We start from the raw sequence: 16907 nt of genomic DNA, 5'->3' as shown, positions 1-16907 counted from the left end.
GGCGGTTAAGCACGCACCCTGCGCACTCCACTTTAGACGCGTCTGACAAATTCCTATCTTTGAAAAGCAGTTTCATAGCACCCTTTAGGGTTTTCAGGCGGGTGTAGCATAATTTCATTCGCAAGCTTGCACCAGATTCAATGGGTTGCGCAGTTTTCCACTGATTTTGTAAAGAAAAAAACTAAAATTCGAATGCTCTAGAGGTGCTACCTGTGGTAATACAGTATGTCATTTTCCCCGATTACATCAGGTATGATGGCTATAATGCACCCGCTGACTCGTCCTGTGTTTTGTTGCACCACATTTCTCTCTGCCCCCAAATCATCTTCACCTGCCTACAACAAGAACACTGTTATTTCTCCATAGCCTCCATGATCTCGATATAGAAAACTCTGTTAAGCTTTAGTGAAATGGCAGCTGTGGATTTTCAGCCGAAGAAATCTGCCAAGTACGAGTGTGAGTAATTATCAAAGTAGTTTATCACGAAGTTTTGAGAAACCTACCTCACACACAAAACTGCTTGAAATTGTCACTGCTAAAAAAGGAAAGCTGCACTTTGAGATTGCTGTTCGAGTTTAAAGTCGTATTGTTGTAGGCCGGACTTGTTGTCATTGTCAAATTCTTGTCATTGGGCTAATTAAGAAATATAAGTACCACATGCAACAACAGCCAGGAATCTTTGAATGTAGTCCTTTGACCGCCAGGAAGTGGGTCTGTTCTTATTGTAGGATCATCATAATTTTTAACTCGTTCCATATGTTACCTATGACTGCCCCCCCCCCCCCCCCCTCCGCACTTATCCGCACATACGTAAATCCTGTGTTGTGTATCAATGATGAGTTTATTTTTGAATACTGACAAGATGATGTATTTTTCGTTCTCGTAACAGATCTTGACCACACGGCTGATGTCCAGTAAGTACATTCTTATTTCCCGACAACAAATGTCTGCCCGACATCTCCTCATTACCCCACCCTTTACACAATTTAGGATGGTATGACTATTTACTAATTGTTATTTTTTTCCTTTTTTTTTTTTTTTGGTGCTTAGACTTCATGCTTGTATCCTTTTACATTTGCTTGACCAATTAGTAATGATGTTGGTGTAGTCTTAAATAAATAAATAGAATGTGAAATACTGTATGCTTTACATACAGCTGAAAACCTATTACTGAAAAGCAGACTGCTCTATGGAGTTTACAGTCATGGTGGTTAGAGTTTATCCTCAAACACAAGTTCATGGAATACTCCCTTTAGTTTAGAAACATAGGTTTTTACACAAGAAAAAAGCTTTTGCCTTGGGAAAACAAGCCCATATTTCTATTCTGCTTTTGGATATTTACCACAGTATTTCTAGTTTAATGAAAGTTTAAGCTGTTTAATGTGACATCTACAAGAGTAATTGAAACCAGATTGTGTTTCCAATTTCAGGAGTTTTGATCTTTGCAGAGATGCCAACTTCCAAAGTTCAAAATGTACGATAATTTTTAAAGAGTTAAGTTTTATAAAGAATCTCCCGCAAAATGCGAGAGAGTTGGCATCCCTGTCTTTTGGTGAAATTGGTCACTAGGAATAAAAAAACCTGTAACAATACACTCAGTTTTCCTTAACCCATTTCTCAAGGGGGTGATGACTTGAAGGAAGCCTTTGAACAGGTTAGGAAGAATTACCTCAACTTTTTTCCATGTACTGTAAAAATCCTCATTCCTCTAACACTATATTTTCTGTGTCTTCAGGTTGCTGTCGCAATGTTTGGATACATGACTGACCTTGAGACAGTGGAGATCAAGAGAGAGGAGCTTATTGAAGCAGAAGGTACTATTTACAGAAGTGACTATTTACACCGGGTTGACTTAAATTCATGATACTGTAAGTTACTTTGATTTGTATTATGACATTTGTGCTCATATGTAACATAACATTTCAGCAACGTCATATTTGCTTATCATTATCATCTGGGGAGGTAGGGGGACTTCAATATTTTTTTTTCAAATACATATTTATTGTTCCTTGTACAAGTTTTTTTTTACAACATCTCTCTTTTTTTACATTCTTCTTCTTTACATTATACTTGTTACATTTTTCCTTTTTTTGTATTTCTTATTCTTTTTCTTTTTTTACATTTACTTTTCTTTTACATTACAAGTACACGGGAATTTACGAATACGTATACACATCACACTACACACAAACACGCGAAGGAGGAGGCAGACATGCTGCTTGAGGGAAAAAAATATTTCAAAAACATTTTCCACTTTTCGTTGAACTGCTTCTCTTTGTGATTTTTCTAGCTATACCGCTCTCAATATTTAACTTGTCATTAAAAAAAGAAAGAAAAGCGTCAAAAGGAGCCAATTTGTTTGAAAAATTACTAAAAATACTATATTTTGCAATGATTATTGTGTGATTTACTCAGACTATAAACCTTTTTTCCTTTGGCTTATACCCATACAAAATTTCCCCAGGTGAAAGAAGAATCTCCAAACTAGACTTATCCCTGAACCATTTCAAGAAATGAGACCAAAATTCAATAGCCGTTCAGCATTTGGCAAAGATAGTTCTAGATTGTGCGGTTCATTGCAGAACTGGCAGTTTGGTGATTCAGAAAGATTCATTTTAAATAAAAGAGAATTAGAGGGTAAAATATTGTGCACTATCTTGTACTGAAACACATTTAGAAAGGTTTCAGATGTGACTTTAAATGGTAAAGCATAAACATCTTCTAATTCGGTCAAAGGGACTCCAGAGTCTAATATTCGTTTTATAGCGGTTGGGGCGGCGAAAGCTGCTGTCACAAGTAATTTTAGGTGTGCTGCGCATGTTAAGTTACCTAGTTCCAGGAGTGCCTTTTGGTTAAAAGCTTTAACCTCATCCATTGGTTGCTCGTCATCTGTCATCGCTGCTTTGTTGAAATAATGGGAAACAGCATTATACACTCCCATGATTGTAGGAAAATTGCAATCTAAATCATGGGACGTTTGAAATTCTGAGATAGGAATCATTTCTCCTCTAGCAGAATAGAGATCGTGAATATATGTTATGCCTGCCTGATGCCATTTCCTATAGTACACAGTTTTGCCTCCTATCTTAATATTTTTATTACTCCATATTATGTCATTATACCATCTTCGGGATGGGCCAAACTGTTCTTCCGCTATATCTGCTATATTTGCCCAGTATTTAAGAAAGACGGTATAGAAAGTGGGAATGACATGGGGGACTTCAATATAAACAGATGCTATAATGGTCGAGAAAATCAATTTCAACCCTAAGGGATAGCAATTTGGGTGTGGTCAACAGCAATTATTACTAAAAGATAGCACATTACAGTCGGTGTTGTCATAGCAGTTTCTAACTCTAATAGTTTTCCTGAACTGTGGTCCTCTAGACGTCACCATCGAGCGCATCTCTTTTCAATAACACATCCCTTTTCAAGAGCTATTATTTTGTATGATAACAAGCTATGGTTTTTGTTGCAGGTGAGGATGTGATAAATTTACTCTTTCATTTTTTGGATGAGGCTCTGTTCTTGATGTGTGGAGACCCTTACTTTATTGTCAAGGTATGTATTGGTTATTCGACACATTCTTTTTAGACTTGTAATCGCCTTCATAGCCTTTATACAGGATCCCCAGTTGTTTTCGGAAATAGGGATTTTGGGTTGGGTAGTTGGAGGTTGGGTTGGCTTGATGCTTGCCTTTGCTGACAAGGCATTTCTCTAGTGTTCACTCCTTTGCAGCTCAGACTTGCAAAGAGTTACAGGACTGTAGCAGATCTGCGATTCACTGGAAATTACTGAAGCTTAGATCAACATCAATTTTTCCACTTAAATGCCTGAGTCAGTTTCTGTAATGTGAAATAATTCACAGCTGTGCTTGCTTTAGCCGTTGCACCACCACTCAGCTATGACATTGGGGACTTATTATTTTAGTTGCAACTAAAATAATACTAGGTAGAAATGAGGTAGAAACTTTAGAAGGAACTTAAGATAGAAACACTAGAAACATTGGTGGAAGTCTGACAGAGTAAAAAGAAATGCACCCACAATAAAATAAGAAACTTACAGTCCAATATTTTATCAGTATTTGTATTGAATTTTTTTGGTGTAGAGTGTTTTGGTGTTTTTTTTTTTTTTTTTTTTTTTTTTTTTTTTTTTTTTTTTTTTTGCTCCAAGCCTAGGAAAATGTATATTTTATTTGATAAAGTGGCAATCCCCATTAATGGTTTAATTTTTCAATTTTTTAACCTATTCTGTTCATTTGTGTTCAGGAAGTTGAAGTTGTAGAATTTGATAAGGAGAACTTTAAAATCAAAGCAAAAGCGTGAGTGATCTTTTGTATTTTTTTCTTGGTGTTTTCTAAAGTATAATTAATTATTCTGGTTTCTGTTCTTTAGGAGAGGAGAAGAGTTTGATCTTGAAAAGCATCCACAGGTACATAAAAATTCTACTTGCATTATATTAGTTTTATTATAATTGTTCAAGTTCAACTGTATGTACAAAACAGTTGTTGGAAATTCTTGGATGAGGTCCCTGCAGTTTCCCCATGTAAAATGTTGCTGTTTGCTGTCACTGTATTGGTAGATAACGCTTCTCAGCCTCCCTTTATAAGAAGAGTACTTCTTTTAAGATTGCTTTTTTAAAATTTTATAACCTTTTACTGATCAGAAAATAATACCCCCCCCCCCCCCATCTTGGCTCAAATCAGTGTGTCTGGATTACTGGAGATTTCGGGAGTTAAGAAAAACAGGTTTGATTTACTTGATTCACTTGTACTTTTGATGATGCTGTAAAACCATATTCTTCACCAGGGAACTGAGGTCAAGGCAATTACCTACTCCAATATGCAAGTACATGATAACGAAGGAAAGGCTGAGGTCTATGTTATCATTGATATTTAAGATGAATTTCAATTTTACTGTTTTCTTGTATTGCTCTGCTGGCAACTTAATAGAGAGACGTTCGAGGCTCTGGAACCAGGGTATAGCAAAAATGGCAGAAGCAAAAACCATTTGGGGGGGGGCTTTGTCACAAAACTATGCTATGGGCTAATAATCACTGTTTTTTTTGTTAACAAGCATCCTGTTTCTGTCATCAATGCATAACAGTTATTTAAAATAAGGTAGAAAAGTTTCATTCACATAAAATAAAGTTTGTTGGCTGTGTAACATATTTGGTAGAGGGTGGGCTAAAGTAAAAAAGTATCAGAGGAAGCTGAATTACAAAAGCTTGCCGATGTTTATTGTAGGAAGCTTTTCAATTTTTACATCCTTAGTTTGATGTGCAATGCTTCAACAAATTTAAGAATATGTATAACAACAAAAAAAGTTGTAAATATTTGTACTAGTTTTACAATAACATATTGAATATATTGTAAAGGAAAAGAGAAAAAACAATAGCCATAAGGATTTTTTGTGTGCTATACAGTCTGGTTCAGAGTGACAGTACAATTTCTTAGGTTTTTAGACTCTGTAAAGTATTTACCACACAGGGGCATTGTAATAGTTTCTTATCAAGTTGTGTGATGTTGCCTGCTTTTGGAAAGCCATTGACAGCTTCCTAAGCATTATTTGGTACAGAATTCTAGCAAAAGTTTGAATTTATACTTTAAAAAATGATCACACTTTTACATAAAAACAGATGTAAATAAAACATGTTTCAGTTACATAATTTTTTGTGTACTTTATTCTACTTTCTTTGACTTTTTCTTGGTGACTGCCTTTCTTTCTTGACTTTTCTTGACAGGTTCAGCTGAAAGTAAATCAGCAAGGACTTATGAGGAAAAATATTTTGAAACAACAGATTACACACACAAATATTCCATGTATTTTTGCTTGTTTCGCATACAAAGAAATAAAAACCAATGGACTATTGCCTTGTGGCAGGTCTATCCTTTAAAAGATTTTTGGCGAAAATCCTGGACAGCTTTAGATTTGATTGTAAAAAGGAATAACAGCACTCCATGTTTCTCAGTAACTATTTGGACAAAAAGCCCATGTGTGGTTTTGCAAGTTTGCGGCATGACATTACACAAAGACTAAAACAGTAGCCATGCCTAATCTTCTTACCAGCTTGTCCTTGAGATCAAATCTAAAGCTCTCAGGATTTTTGCTTACTGTATATCAGTCCACACTGACTGATCCCATTTCTAACAAAGAGGGTTGGACAAACTAGAAAACATAATGAGGGGAGGACCATACCAGTACAATTACCAGAAATTTGTCAAAACAAAGGTTAGATAGCCACCCAGTCCCCTTCCTCTATGTAGATCTGCCCTAGGTTAGAATGGTTTTCAAAAACCTGTGAAATACTATTTAGTTTATTTATAACTAATACACTGTAAGTCTTTGTTCTCTTTTGTTCTGGCTTGACTATTTTAAACATTACATTTTGTTGCACAGGATTTTAAAAAAACAATCTAACTTACCTTCCCATATAGTTGTGGTCATCCATTTTCCCATAAAGTAAAAGATGATTAGAATTATAGCACAGAGTCCAAAGAAAGCTGCTCTTCCAGAATTCTCCATCATACGCAGGAACGGATAAACCCAGAAGTTCTGGGTCTGGGCAATGTATGTTATCCTATCAAAGTAGAATACAGGATTTCAATAAATTTCGAATGAATTACACTTACTGGATGCAGATAGTAGTACAGTTAATATGAAATGATGAAGGTGGTCGTGGTAATAATGTTTTTCATGAAGATGAAAAGTGGTGTTGATGAAGGTGATGATAATTAAGAATTCTGATGACGATATGTAATAATGGTAATAATTTTTATATTGATTACTATGGTGATGATTATGATGTTGATGATGATGATATGTAATGCTGGTGATGATGACATTGTCGATGATGGTGGTGATGACATTATATGACAATGGTCATGATGAAATTGACAATGGTTATGATTATGATACTGTATATAATGATGGTGATGATTATGATATGTATTGATGGTGATGATGATGATGATGATGAAATGTAAAATAATGATACATAATTATGGTGATGAGGATTATTCTGCTCGAGCTGGTCCTTACCACACCAAGTAGCATGCCGCTGGGAGGAGGGTAAAAAAGATCCCGGCTCTGTTGACTGGGTACTTGTGATGGACAACAGCTCCTTCAAGAAGGATCAAAACGGCATTCCATGTGTGCTGAAAAAAAATTGTTCAGAACAGTTGTGGTAAAAAATAAAAATATTATTGTATTGTGAAATTTGACATATTGTATTTTTTAAAGGACTATCTAACAACTATTTCAGTTATCATGCAGCATAATCTAGAGCTTTAATAACTTCTATATGATCCAAAAACAAAATATGCCTTTTTTAATGTTTTATGCCCTGTATTATGCAGTTTACAACACATAAAATATCCAGAAAAAAATGAATATGCAAACCTTGGCTAAAACGCATGGCAAAGTGTAAAAGAAAAAAGTAACTGAATTGAATGCCAAAAACTATTTAGCAGGAGTAGGGGGAAATGTATATTCACTTAATATACAAATGGTTGATAATTATTAATTGTATTACACCTTGGGTGTGGTGTTACAAGTGATAACAACTATGAGATATCTATAAGTCTACTGTGTACAGTAATGCTCACTGACCAGGCCATGATTAATCCAAGGAGGGATTATAGCATCCAAAGCAGTGGGGAAGATCAACTCTCTGTCCACAGCATAAATCCCCCAGAAGGTGGCACTAACAAACTGTTGAATGACACCAAAATAAGAATCAAATGATGTAAATCCCCAGAACCCATGGCACTTACAAACTATTGAATGACATCAGAATAAAAATAAATGTGCTGTGCACATTCCATAGGAAACAGAACTTTTGAATTGAGCATCTGTAGCTCTGTCATTGCATCCCCTGTCAATCATCAAGAATATACCAGGACATGGGCCGATCTAGGGGTCAGTCCAGTAGGCTGTGGCTACCTAATTCTCAGAAATCTTTCTTAAAAATATAAAGAAATATAAGGTAATCCAGAGAAGAACAATAAATCTCCAGCTCTTGCTTTTGCCTCTTCTTTAAGAGGACTTCTGGATCAGCCACTGTCAGGAGTACTCACCACAGCAAATGGGAAAGCCAAGGTAGTGAATAGGTGATCCCTGATGCTTGTGATAGTTGTACTCTGTCTACCAATCAGGAAGGAGATGACGTCCCCTAGTGCGGCAAGGAGGAAGAAGGCTACTTCTGCTACCTATAGAATGAGATCATTTTTTTTTTTTCAATATTAGATGACCTCTTATCCCGGCGTAATTAATAGATGAAAATCGATTATCGGTTTGCCAATCGATAAATCGATATTAATCGATGAAATCAGCTGATTAATATCGATTGATATTGGTAATCGATGATTAATCGATAGTCACACGAAGATATTCCTTAATTTCATCGATTTCATAATATACAATTATTTGTATTTATTTTAGTATCACAAACTTAGAATAGATATTCCCTTATAGATTTCTCTTATTGAGAGTAAAGTCCAAATTCCACGTGTCAAAACATCAAACGGAAGCATTCCTATTGGCTTTACTTGGCATTAGATGGAAATCCTACCAAGCACATTCATCATACAAAAACGAAACGAAAAGATACATAAAACATTCATGATAATTTCGCAATTTCCGTTAACTGTAAAATAGCAAAATCGGTTCACGGGGGTTCCGTGTCGGTTAACTCAAAACTTTAGATTTTGAGTGTGTTTTGGCTAGCTAGGAGAAGAACCTTTTATCCGGAAAAAAATGAAGAAACAACGAGACATTGTTAGTAAACATAGAATTGAAGGGCATTTCAAAGAGACAAAATATTATATATATTCTCATACTTACGATGCTTAGAAAAGTAAGGTATTTCCATCGCCCACCGTACATTTGAAGGTGAGCAGTCACAATTTTTAGATCATGATAAATAAGATACATAAAAAAGGCAAGAGCCGAAGAGTGTAATAATGTTACGAAGACTGAAGCGCGGGACGCCATGTTCGGTGGAAGCCGCTACTCTAGGAACACGTGACACAAGAAGCGATAGTTTCACCTGTCACGCCATGTCACGCGACACTACATCACAGGGAACCCGAAGTGTATAATACAAAAGAAAAAAAACCTTCACTATCAATCGCACTTAAATCTATGTATTTTTGTCCTTTAAGAATATTAAGAATAAAACTTGTATTTAAAAGAAGGCTAAGATGTTCGATTTGAGAATTCATTTTATCTTTGCATTTCTTGCTGTGATCGGTGGAGCTCGTCACTTGTTTGGTTTTTGGTTTGAAATTTTATCACATCATATAGAAATTTTCTACTACAGAACACTAAGGCTAAGATCAATCAGCCGTAATAGGCTGCTAAATCAATGTATTTACAAGGAAATCTACGTTAATAATTAACCAAAGGCGACTGCCCGCTTTTTGAAGGTTTCATGTTTTCATACCAAAGCCCCTCTAAATAATGCTAGTTATCGGATAAAAATCAGAGTTTATACGTACCAAACTCAATGCAGGGAGTATTTTGTATTTTCCTCCAGGTCCCCAGTCCCATATTGTAGGATTTTTGTCGTATTCTAACAAGATAAATGTTAAAAATGCTGCCCCGGCAAAGTGTATGGAGTGAGCGTATTTTCGCATCGTAACGAATTTGGCGGGCCACGCTCGCGCAGAATCATGGGTAACTTATCCGCTATTATTTTTGAATCCCCAAGATTTTTTTTTGGTATGATGAGTTGTAAAAAAATATAAATAATGATTTTCTGTTGGTTTTTCTGGTTCACAATCGACATATTAGCATCAATAGTTATCAATTTTTGATTTCAGGACGGATACTTTTTAAATGAGGAGCGGCCTTCAATAGTTTTATTATGTAGGAAATAAAAAGGAGGAACCTTTATTATGCAATAGAGCAATTTTTATCTCATTCCCACAGCTAAATGTTTTACTGATTTTCATTCGCACCTCTTGTCCGTCCCGCGGCTTCACCTCGTAAAAATATGCGCGAGGTCTCCGCGCATCCAAATATGGCGGACAAATTTCTGGTGTTTCGTCTGAAATTCCTTCACAAAAATGCACCAACCTTCTCCTTCACAAAACCTTGACAATGTTACGAGTAGACTTCGAGCAAAGCCTGAATAACCACAGGAAAATCCTGATTCTTGTCAAACCAATCGGTTACATTGGGGACAAGCGATTCGCGAAAGTGTTCGAGGAAATTTCACAATATAAACACGCGCAAGTGCCCAACTCGACAAGGACGCTTCATTTGCGATATTCACAGCAGATATCTCCACATTTTCTGGAATGGGGCTCTTTTCATGCACACAGAAAAGTCCATGGACTTATCTCTGTGGCGATATGTACAAACACGAAAGAGACAGAAAAAATGATAGAGAAAATCAACGATTTGAAAAAGCAATTTGACGCTACATTACTGGACTCGCGATGTTTCGTTTTCTGTAAACCCGATGATGGTTGTCAAAGTAGAAAGGATTTCGTCTTTATTGACGATGAAAATAGTGAATCAGAGCTAGAAAGACACATGGCAGAATTTGTGGCTTCTCTGTTTAATGTTTTGGAGTCTAAGAGAATGAGCAAGCTGGCAGAGAAGCCGGATAAAGTCTCTCCCCTCTATGCCCCAGTTGAACAGGATTTTAATGGCGATGAAAACAGGTATGTCTCGTTTCATTATTGTTTTGACGCTGGGTATTTTGTTTGGTTTTAAACTTGTGATTATTTCTTATCATGTTTGTGTCAAATGATTGCACCACCCATGGTGTTAAAAATGTCTTGATTGGGGATTTATTGGCATTTGCATATCATTGGCACTACATGGCAGTACTATAGCTAGTAGATTATGCTTTTTGAAGGGGAGGGGGACAAGCCTTGGCCAATCCCTATATTTGCTGGGGGTGGGGGGGGGGGGGCAGAGGATATTTTTTTAAATATGTCCTTTGTTAAATTAAAACTCTACTTGGAGTGGTGACAGCCCCCCCCCCCCCCCTTGCCCCTGCACTACACCGAATATAGGCTTTATTATCACAAAAATGAATTATAGATGACAAGAAAATGATACTTCTGGGCAGTATTGATTTGGTTTAATTATGTGCAGTAGAACCCTATTACTCAAACCCTCAAACATTAGGGTTACATTGGGGTAGTGTGGAGTATGAGTTACATCATTAGAAATGACTGAAAATTCAAATCTAAAGCATAACAGCAGAAATTCAACAGTTTGTCACTTTGCCAGAACATACAGTTGCCTTTTCCTTTTTCAGGGGCTTCAAGAGAAAGTTTATTGGCAGAAGCAGAAAATACCTTGCTGACCTTAGCCTGCTAGTTGGTCTTCCACAGGACGCTCTTTGCCACTACTTCCTTGCAATAGAACACTTACGTGCCATCAATGACCTGCTTTGGGTGGCTGGCTCAATTGAAGGGCAGTGTGCATCTTCTGTAGCTATCAATTTAGTGGGTAAAGATAATGGAACAAAGTCTTTGGTTCTCCCGACAGACTGTGCAGCCAAAGCTGCCAATGTCACTAATAATGGACTTGGAAATGATGTAGATGAGGCAAAGTTTAGAAATGTTACAGCGTTTACTTATGAGGAGGTCTATGAGAGACTTTCAGAAGCAATTTATCTTTATGGAAGGGTAAGTGAAGATTGTGGATTTATTATTGAGAAAGCTGCAAACTTTATTTGAAGGACTTAGCTTTACACAAAATAAATTATGTTTTTTTTTTATGTATGCCAGATTTAGTTTTTACAATTCATGAGAAAGCTCACAACCTTTTTCTTAAACATTGATCCTTTAGAATTATAAAGAATTTTTATTGTTCTGATCTTTAGCTTCAACTACCTTTGAAATTTTTGGTATGACAAGGTTGGATAATAATAATTGCATCTTGTCAATAAATTTATCTCCAAACTTTATACTTTGGCTTCTGGGACCAATAAGACAAATAGAATGGACAAATGAATGACACCAACTTTACTTAAATTAATCTCATAGATCAAAGGTGCATCCATTGTTGAAGTAGAAGCTCACCTAAAGCTGACCCGACTCTTGATTTCACAAAAGGTACAGGCTGAATCTTGTCTTTGTTGAGATTTTCTTTAGTGTAAACAGAATTCTTAAAAATCCAATTGTCATCTCTCGCAGAAACCAATAGATGCTAGTATGGCCTTACAGAATGCTCTCTCTGTTAACATTACACTCACTGACCAAGAAAAGGTACAGTAGACCATTAAATAAAAGAAGCTCTTGCAGCTGGCGGGGCCCTTATTTCATTTTTCAGGTCTTTGGGGGGGCTAATTGGGGAGGGGGTACTTATTTAATTTCAGTGGAAAATACCAGCTTCTGAATAAATTGAGAACTACATTTTAATTGTGATAAACTGTCAGTAAAAAATATGTTAGAATTAATACAGTACATTTATGGAGGAGATTTCATTGGTTATAAATTGCTGACCAGATCATTCTAATGTGAGAATGTCAATGCAAGCTAAATAACATGAAGATTTACACCATTCAAGTGGTGTTTTTGTTTGGAAATTTTTTAGGGGGAGGAGGCGCTTATTGGGGAGGGGGAGCATGTTCCAAAATTCGAGGTCGATGGGGGGAGCTTATTGGGGAGGGCGTGTTTATTTAAAGGAAGGCACTTGTTCGAATCATTGCGGTAAGCAGGTTCTTTTTTATCTCACTTCAGATACAGCGATACAGCTCTGCTGCTAAGCTCTATACCCATCTAGGTTTTCATCGTAAGGCAGCGTTCTTCACAAGGGTGGCAGCCATGCAGTGCGTCTCCCCTTCACTTCCCTCTCCGGCATGGCCTGCTGTAAGTAGACTGACCTACTACCTGATAGCAAACTCAAGTAAAAGCAAATTGAATAAGTACATACTATGCTGTTGGTGCTCTGATTGGTCAAAATTATTCTTTTTGCACATGATTAAGGTGGAAAAGGCCTGTATTGGCTATTTTCCTAATTATTTGTAGTGCCCAGTTTCTAATTTTGAGTTTGTCTACTTTTTGCCCCTAGTCTTATTCTCTACTTCTTCAAGCCATCAAAGGCTACAAGATCTTACTTGATAAGAATGACTTTTTAAAAGGTGAGTCAACCATTCTTTACTGTCACTAAGAATTTGTCACTACAAACATATGTTCCACTTGGCGGTCAACACTGTTTGACTTTCTTAAGCTCTCTATTTATAGCTGACTACCCCTCCTTTGGGGGGCACTGTATCATTTGCTCTATTGTTTCTCCTATTCTGTTCTTCTGTTGTTGTAATGTCGTGTGTTTTGTTGAAACAGACCACCCATATGGCTGGCCTAGTCTTCAGATCCGACTGATGAATGAGCTAGTCTTCACTGCCCGAAGGCTGGGCGACCCACGTCTGCCAATGAGGTGTGAAAAAGCATTTGGAAATACTCATGTATTCATGTAATGAGCAAAATGAGACTGTAAAGGTCTGGCTAATCACTCAAACATGTTTGTCAAACATTGCGTTTGACGCAAATGTTTGTACGTTTAGCCACCCACAAAACATGGCACTCAATTGGCTTCCACAACACGACCAGATTGCACGAGATCAAAACATTTTCATCAAACACTTGCGTTGAACGCAAATGTTTTATTGTTTAGCCACTCACCAAACAAAACATTGTGTGCGCTTTGTGATTTTATCCAATCACTGCTTGAAATTGCCATGGAGCCACTTTGATTTCTCGCGTAATCATAACGGAAAAAGTGTGCACGCCCATGTTTTGTGAAAATGTTTTTGTGTTTAACCACTTCGCCAAACATGCTGGCGCGAGTGTTCGATTTCAATGTTTGACAAACATGTTTGCATGTTTAGCCAGGCCTTAAGGCACCTAACATACCATTTCAGCCTTCTGTTGATTTATCCTTCTCAGATTCCACCATGCCAGCTTGTCTAGTGTAGAGTACATGATCTTACTAGCCATACCACTGTCATTCAGTACTCTGTTTCTATGCAGACATATGGCATTCCTGCTCCATGAGATGCATGAGTACCTGACAGACGCAGAGAAGTCGGACATTGCCTCTGGACTGGATAATATTGCCAGACAGTGCTCTGGTTCACCATCAGCACTCGCCGCATCATCAGAAAATGTTGTTGGGGTGTCAGAGGAGATACAACCAGCTCTCTGCCTTGCAAGAATGCCTCTTGTTAGGTTGGTAATACATGGGCAGATCTAGGGGTGGACCAAGAAATATTAATATATATATATATATATATATATATATATATATATATATTGTTCCCATAAATTTTAATATTAAAACAGCATTGTCACTAGTTCACTTCCAGACGGAAACCTCAACCTCAAAACCTATTAGAATCCACACCATTTAACAAGCCATCCACACTAAATTATCACTCACATCCTCAAAGAAACTTCCACTAGACACACTGCTTTCAATATTTTGAAATATTTTTTGTGAAATCATCGGAGATTGTTATTTAATCGACCGGAAGTAAACTGGTGACAATGCAGCTGGAAATGAAAGAGAATCCACACCTACAAATATTGAATAGAACATCCTTAATAGCTTTGCTTCTCCTCCTGATTGGAACTCATGGATCCACTTTTGCAGTAATGATGATAATCACCATAATTTATTTCTGGGTATTCCAAGTGCTAAATTAGTTTCTTGTTTTGTTAGTAAACATGAGTTTTGTTTCCCTGTTGTGCCTCCAGATGCCTCCACGTTCACCCTCTTGCACCACATCTAAAACCTGTTGGAAGGAAAAAGCTGTCTACCGCTGCCTTGCCCAACAAGGGCCCATTCATATTTTCCTCACTGCGGCGAAGCCCAAAGGAGGCCAGGAAGAGAAAAAGTATGTATATTTCTCTGATGCAGTATAACTTTGTGAAATTGTTTTAATTTGATCTCATTTATTTATTCAAATGTTGAATTTATGTCCAACATCCCCACCAACACCTAGGCTGAGGCCACAGGATAATTGATGAATTATGCCGTTCCATGACCAGCAAGACGTTTAATTAAAAGTTAGCCATTTGCGATGCGAGAATCACAGTTTGAAATGAAATGAGCTTCATTACCAGTAGTCTCCCTTCATGCTTGGAAGCACACCCTGAAACATTTCTCTGACATACAGGGTTGCTTTTTTTGCCTCTTTATTGACAACAACAACAAAAGCAACAACAACAACAACAACAAACATTTATTTACCCCAAGCTTACATAGATACTCTATAAGATCAAAAAACAAAATATATATTTTAGGGGTACTGGCATCTGAAATAACCGAAGGGTTAACGAGGATACAGTAGATGCCAGAAAAATAAGTACAATGTGCAGTAGGTCAGGGCACACATACATACATACACAGAAACAAAACATAAAGCATAAAAGTAGAAGTTGCAGAACAGAATTATAATAGTATTGGCTTGCTTCTTACCACTGTCCCGGTGGTCATGGCATGCATCACACTGTAAGGACTTGTATGGAGGAAAATATGAAACAGCCTGTAGTTTGTTTAAGTATCTCAGCCATCTTACTACATATTGTATATCTTGATTGCAGCAACCCTGTGGGTACAAGGGGAGGTTGGTCAGGTGTCCATGGAGGTCTTTAATCCTATGCCTTTTGAGCTCAAAGTCAGTAAAATGGTAAGGCTATGGGATAAATATGATGACAAGTATTGATGATACTGTAGCTCCCAGAACTATTGACTTGACAGGAAAAATCTGCACAATGCTTGAAAGAGAAATGCTGCACAAATGTGAATAAAAACTGAAAAAATGAAATATAATGTTGTGTTCTTCCAAATTCCCATGACCCCCTAGTTACTGGGCTGCATTCTTCATGATTCTTATATTTGTCCATTCAGGTTTTGTGTACTGAGGGTGTTGAATTCGAGCCCTTTCCAGCATGCCTGTCCCTCCCTCCACACACAGGACCTCACTCAGTCATCCTTCTCGGTATCCCACATGGCACAGGGCAGCTACACATTACAGGTTAGTCGGTCCATCTGTCAGTCTGTCTGTCGGTCTGTCTGTCAGTTCATAATTATATATCATTCTTTGCTTCCTACTTTAGGGACTCTTTGCCCCCTCTGTACTACATCTAATCAACTTTCTGTTGTTAATTGGTCTGATTACAGTTGGTGGAGAACACTGTTTGTTTGGTGACATTTATTATGTTTGTTATGCTCCAGGCATATATATATATATAAGAAGGTGCTCAATGCTCGAGAGTGGAGCGGTGTGTGGTGTTGGTTTGAGAAAAATACAAACTACATAGGTTTCCCTACAGGTCTGTTTCGTGGTTGCCCACTCATCAGGGGATTTTGAAAATCCCCTGATGAGTGGGCAACCACGAAACAGACCTGTAGGGAAACCTATGTAGTTTGTATTTTTCTCAAACTAACACTATATATATATATATATATATATATATATATCTTATCTAAAATACCTTAGACTTTTCTAGTGTTCCATCTCTGTGTTCAAGCAGCGGTTTGTCTATTACGAAAAAGCCTGTAGTAAATTGGTGATGTGAATATCCTGTAGTATTTTAGTGATGTGTGGATCTGCAGTCATATACTTAAATTGTAAATCTCCTGAGCCGTGAACTATCTTTGCGTTTCTTTTCAGTTCGTCATTACTAAAATTATTACCCTTGCATATAACACCAATGTAGTTTTGTTTTACATAAATGCTGTTTATAATTTGATTTGGGCATTTGATTGTGCCACCACGCGAGTCATTGGAAAATTGACAGCCAACATATTTTGACAGTAGCCTGAGATGGGGCGGCAGGCGTCGCGTCTAGTACTTGTGTCAGTTGTACTTTTATTTTTCCTCTCCGACTTTTGAAAAATAAAATCGCCTGATACTCAGGCTAATCCCATTTCTGT

The 16907-nt window shown here is 37.2% G+C and overlaps 3 protein-coding genes across 4 annotated transcripts in view; 2 read left to right on the top strand and 1 right to left on the bottom strand.

The window, feature by feature from the left end:
* The first annotated feature begins 268 nt into the window (after positions 1 to 268).
* LOC116609791 (protein archease-like) lies at positions 269 to 5667 on the top strand. Its single transcript, XM_048734384.1, has 9 exons — positions 269 to 456; positions 890 to 914; positions 1051 to 1061; positions 1623 to 1654; positions 1736 to 1814; positions 3479 to 3561; positions 4269 to 4321; positions 4395 to 4431; positions 4809 to 5667. Exons 1-9 carry the CDS (start codon positions 411 to 413, stop codon positions 4896 to 4898), a joined length of 456 nt encoding a protein of 151 aa, XP_048590341.1. The 5' UTR covers positions 269 to 410; the 3' UTR covers positions 4899 to 5667.
* On the bottom strand, positions 5217 to 9655 carry LOC5518405 (androgen-induced gene 1 protein). Of its 2 annotated transcripts, none has more exons than XM_032363105.2 (6): positions 9500 to 9655; positions 8078 to 8209; positions 7611 to 7712; positions 7041 to 7156; positions 6425 to 6579; positions 5217 to 5748 (listed from the first exon to the last, which is right to left on the bottom strand). In XM_032363105.2, exons 1-6 carry the CDS (start codon positions 9635 to 9637, stop codon positions 5681 to 5683), a joined length of 711 nt encoding a protein of 236 aa, XP_032218996.1. In that variant the 5' UTR covers positions 9638 to 9655; the 3' UTR covers positions 5217 to 5680. The 2 variants fall into 2 exon arrangements, with proteins under 2 accessions (XP_032218996.1, XP_001638435.2); XM_001638385.3 differs by lacking the exon at positions 9500 to 9655 and adding an exon at positions 8844 to 9024.
* Positions 9656 to 9992: 337 nt separating this feature from the next.
* The window catches only part of LOC116602029 (trafficking protein particle complex subunit 9), a 16051-nt gene continuing 9136 nt past the window's right edge, over positions 9993 to 16907 (top strand). Inside the window, exons 1-11 of the mRNA XM_048734480.1 lie at positions 9993 to 10672; positions 11278 to 11650; positions 12011 to 12079; positions 12161 to 12232; positions 12707 to 12835; positions 13038 to 13107; positions 13310 to 13403; positions 13997 to 14194; positions 14723 to 14862; positions 15572 to 15657; positions 15879 to 16005. Coding sequence (XP_048590437.1) covers positions 10104 to 10672; positions 11278 to 11650; positions 12011 to 12079; positions 12161 to 12232; positions 12707 to 12835; positions 13038 to 13107; positions 13310 to 13403; positions 13997 to 14194; positions 14723 to 14862; positions 15572 to 15657; positions 15879 to 16005 — 1927 coding nt within the window. The 5' untranslated portion in view covers positions 9993 to 10103. The remainder of the gene's footprint in view (positions 10673 to 11277; positions 11651 to 12010; positions 12080 to 12160; positions 12233 to 12706; positions 12836 to 13037; positions 13108 to 13309; positions 13404 to 13996; positions 14195 to 14722; positions 14863 to 15571; positions 15658 to 15878; positions 16006 to 16907) is intronic.

This window comes from Nematostella vectensis, chromosome 11, assembly GCF_932526225.1.
Source record: "Nematostella vectensis chromosome 11, jaNemVect1.1, whole genome shotgun sequence".
NCBI classification, from domain to species: Eukaryota; Metazoa; Cnidaria; class Anthozoa; order Actiniaria; family Edwardsiidae; genus Nematostella; species Nematostella vectensis.
Note: the sequence above shows the minus strand (reverse complement) of the source record. Positions and strands in the feature narration are given on the sequence as shown.

Excerpts from the sequence above, each read along its gene's own strand:
- LOC116609791 (XM_048734384.1), top strand. The coding sequence starts at position 411 with ATGGCAGCTGTGGATTTTCAGCCGAAGAAATCTGCCAAGTACGAGT. Across the intron at positions 3,562-4,268 it reads ACCCTTACTTTATTGTCAAG|GAAGTTGAAGTTGTAGAATT; the intron begins GTATGTATTGGT and ends ATTTGTGTTCAG. Across the intron at positions 4,432-4,808 it reads ATCTTGAAAAGCATCCACAG|GGAACTGAGGTCAAGGCAAT; the intron begins GTACATAAAAAT and ends ATTCTTCACCAG.
- LOC5518405 (XM_001638385.3), bottom strand. The coding sequence starts at position 8,993 with ATGGCGTCCCGCGCTTCAGTCTTCGTAACATTATTACACTCTTCGGCT. Across the intron at positions 6,580-7,040 it reads GCGGCATGCTACTTGGTGTG|GATAACATACATTGCCCAGA; the intron begins GTAAGGACCAGC and ends CTACTTTGATAG. Across the intron at positions 5,749-6,424 it reads GACCACAACTATATGGGAAG|CTGAACCTGTCAAGAAAAGT; the intron begins GTAAGTTAGATT and ends ATTTACTTTCAG.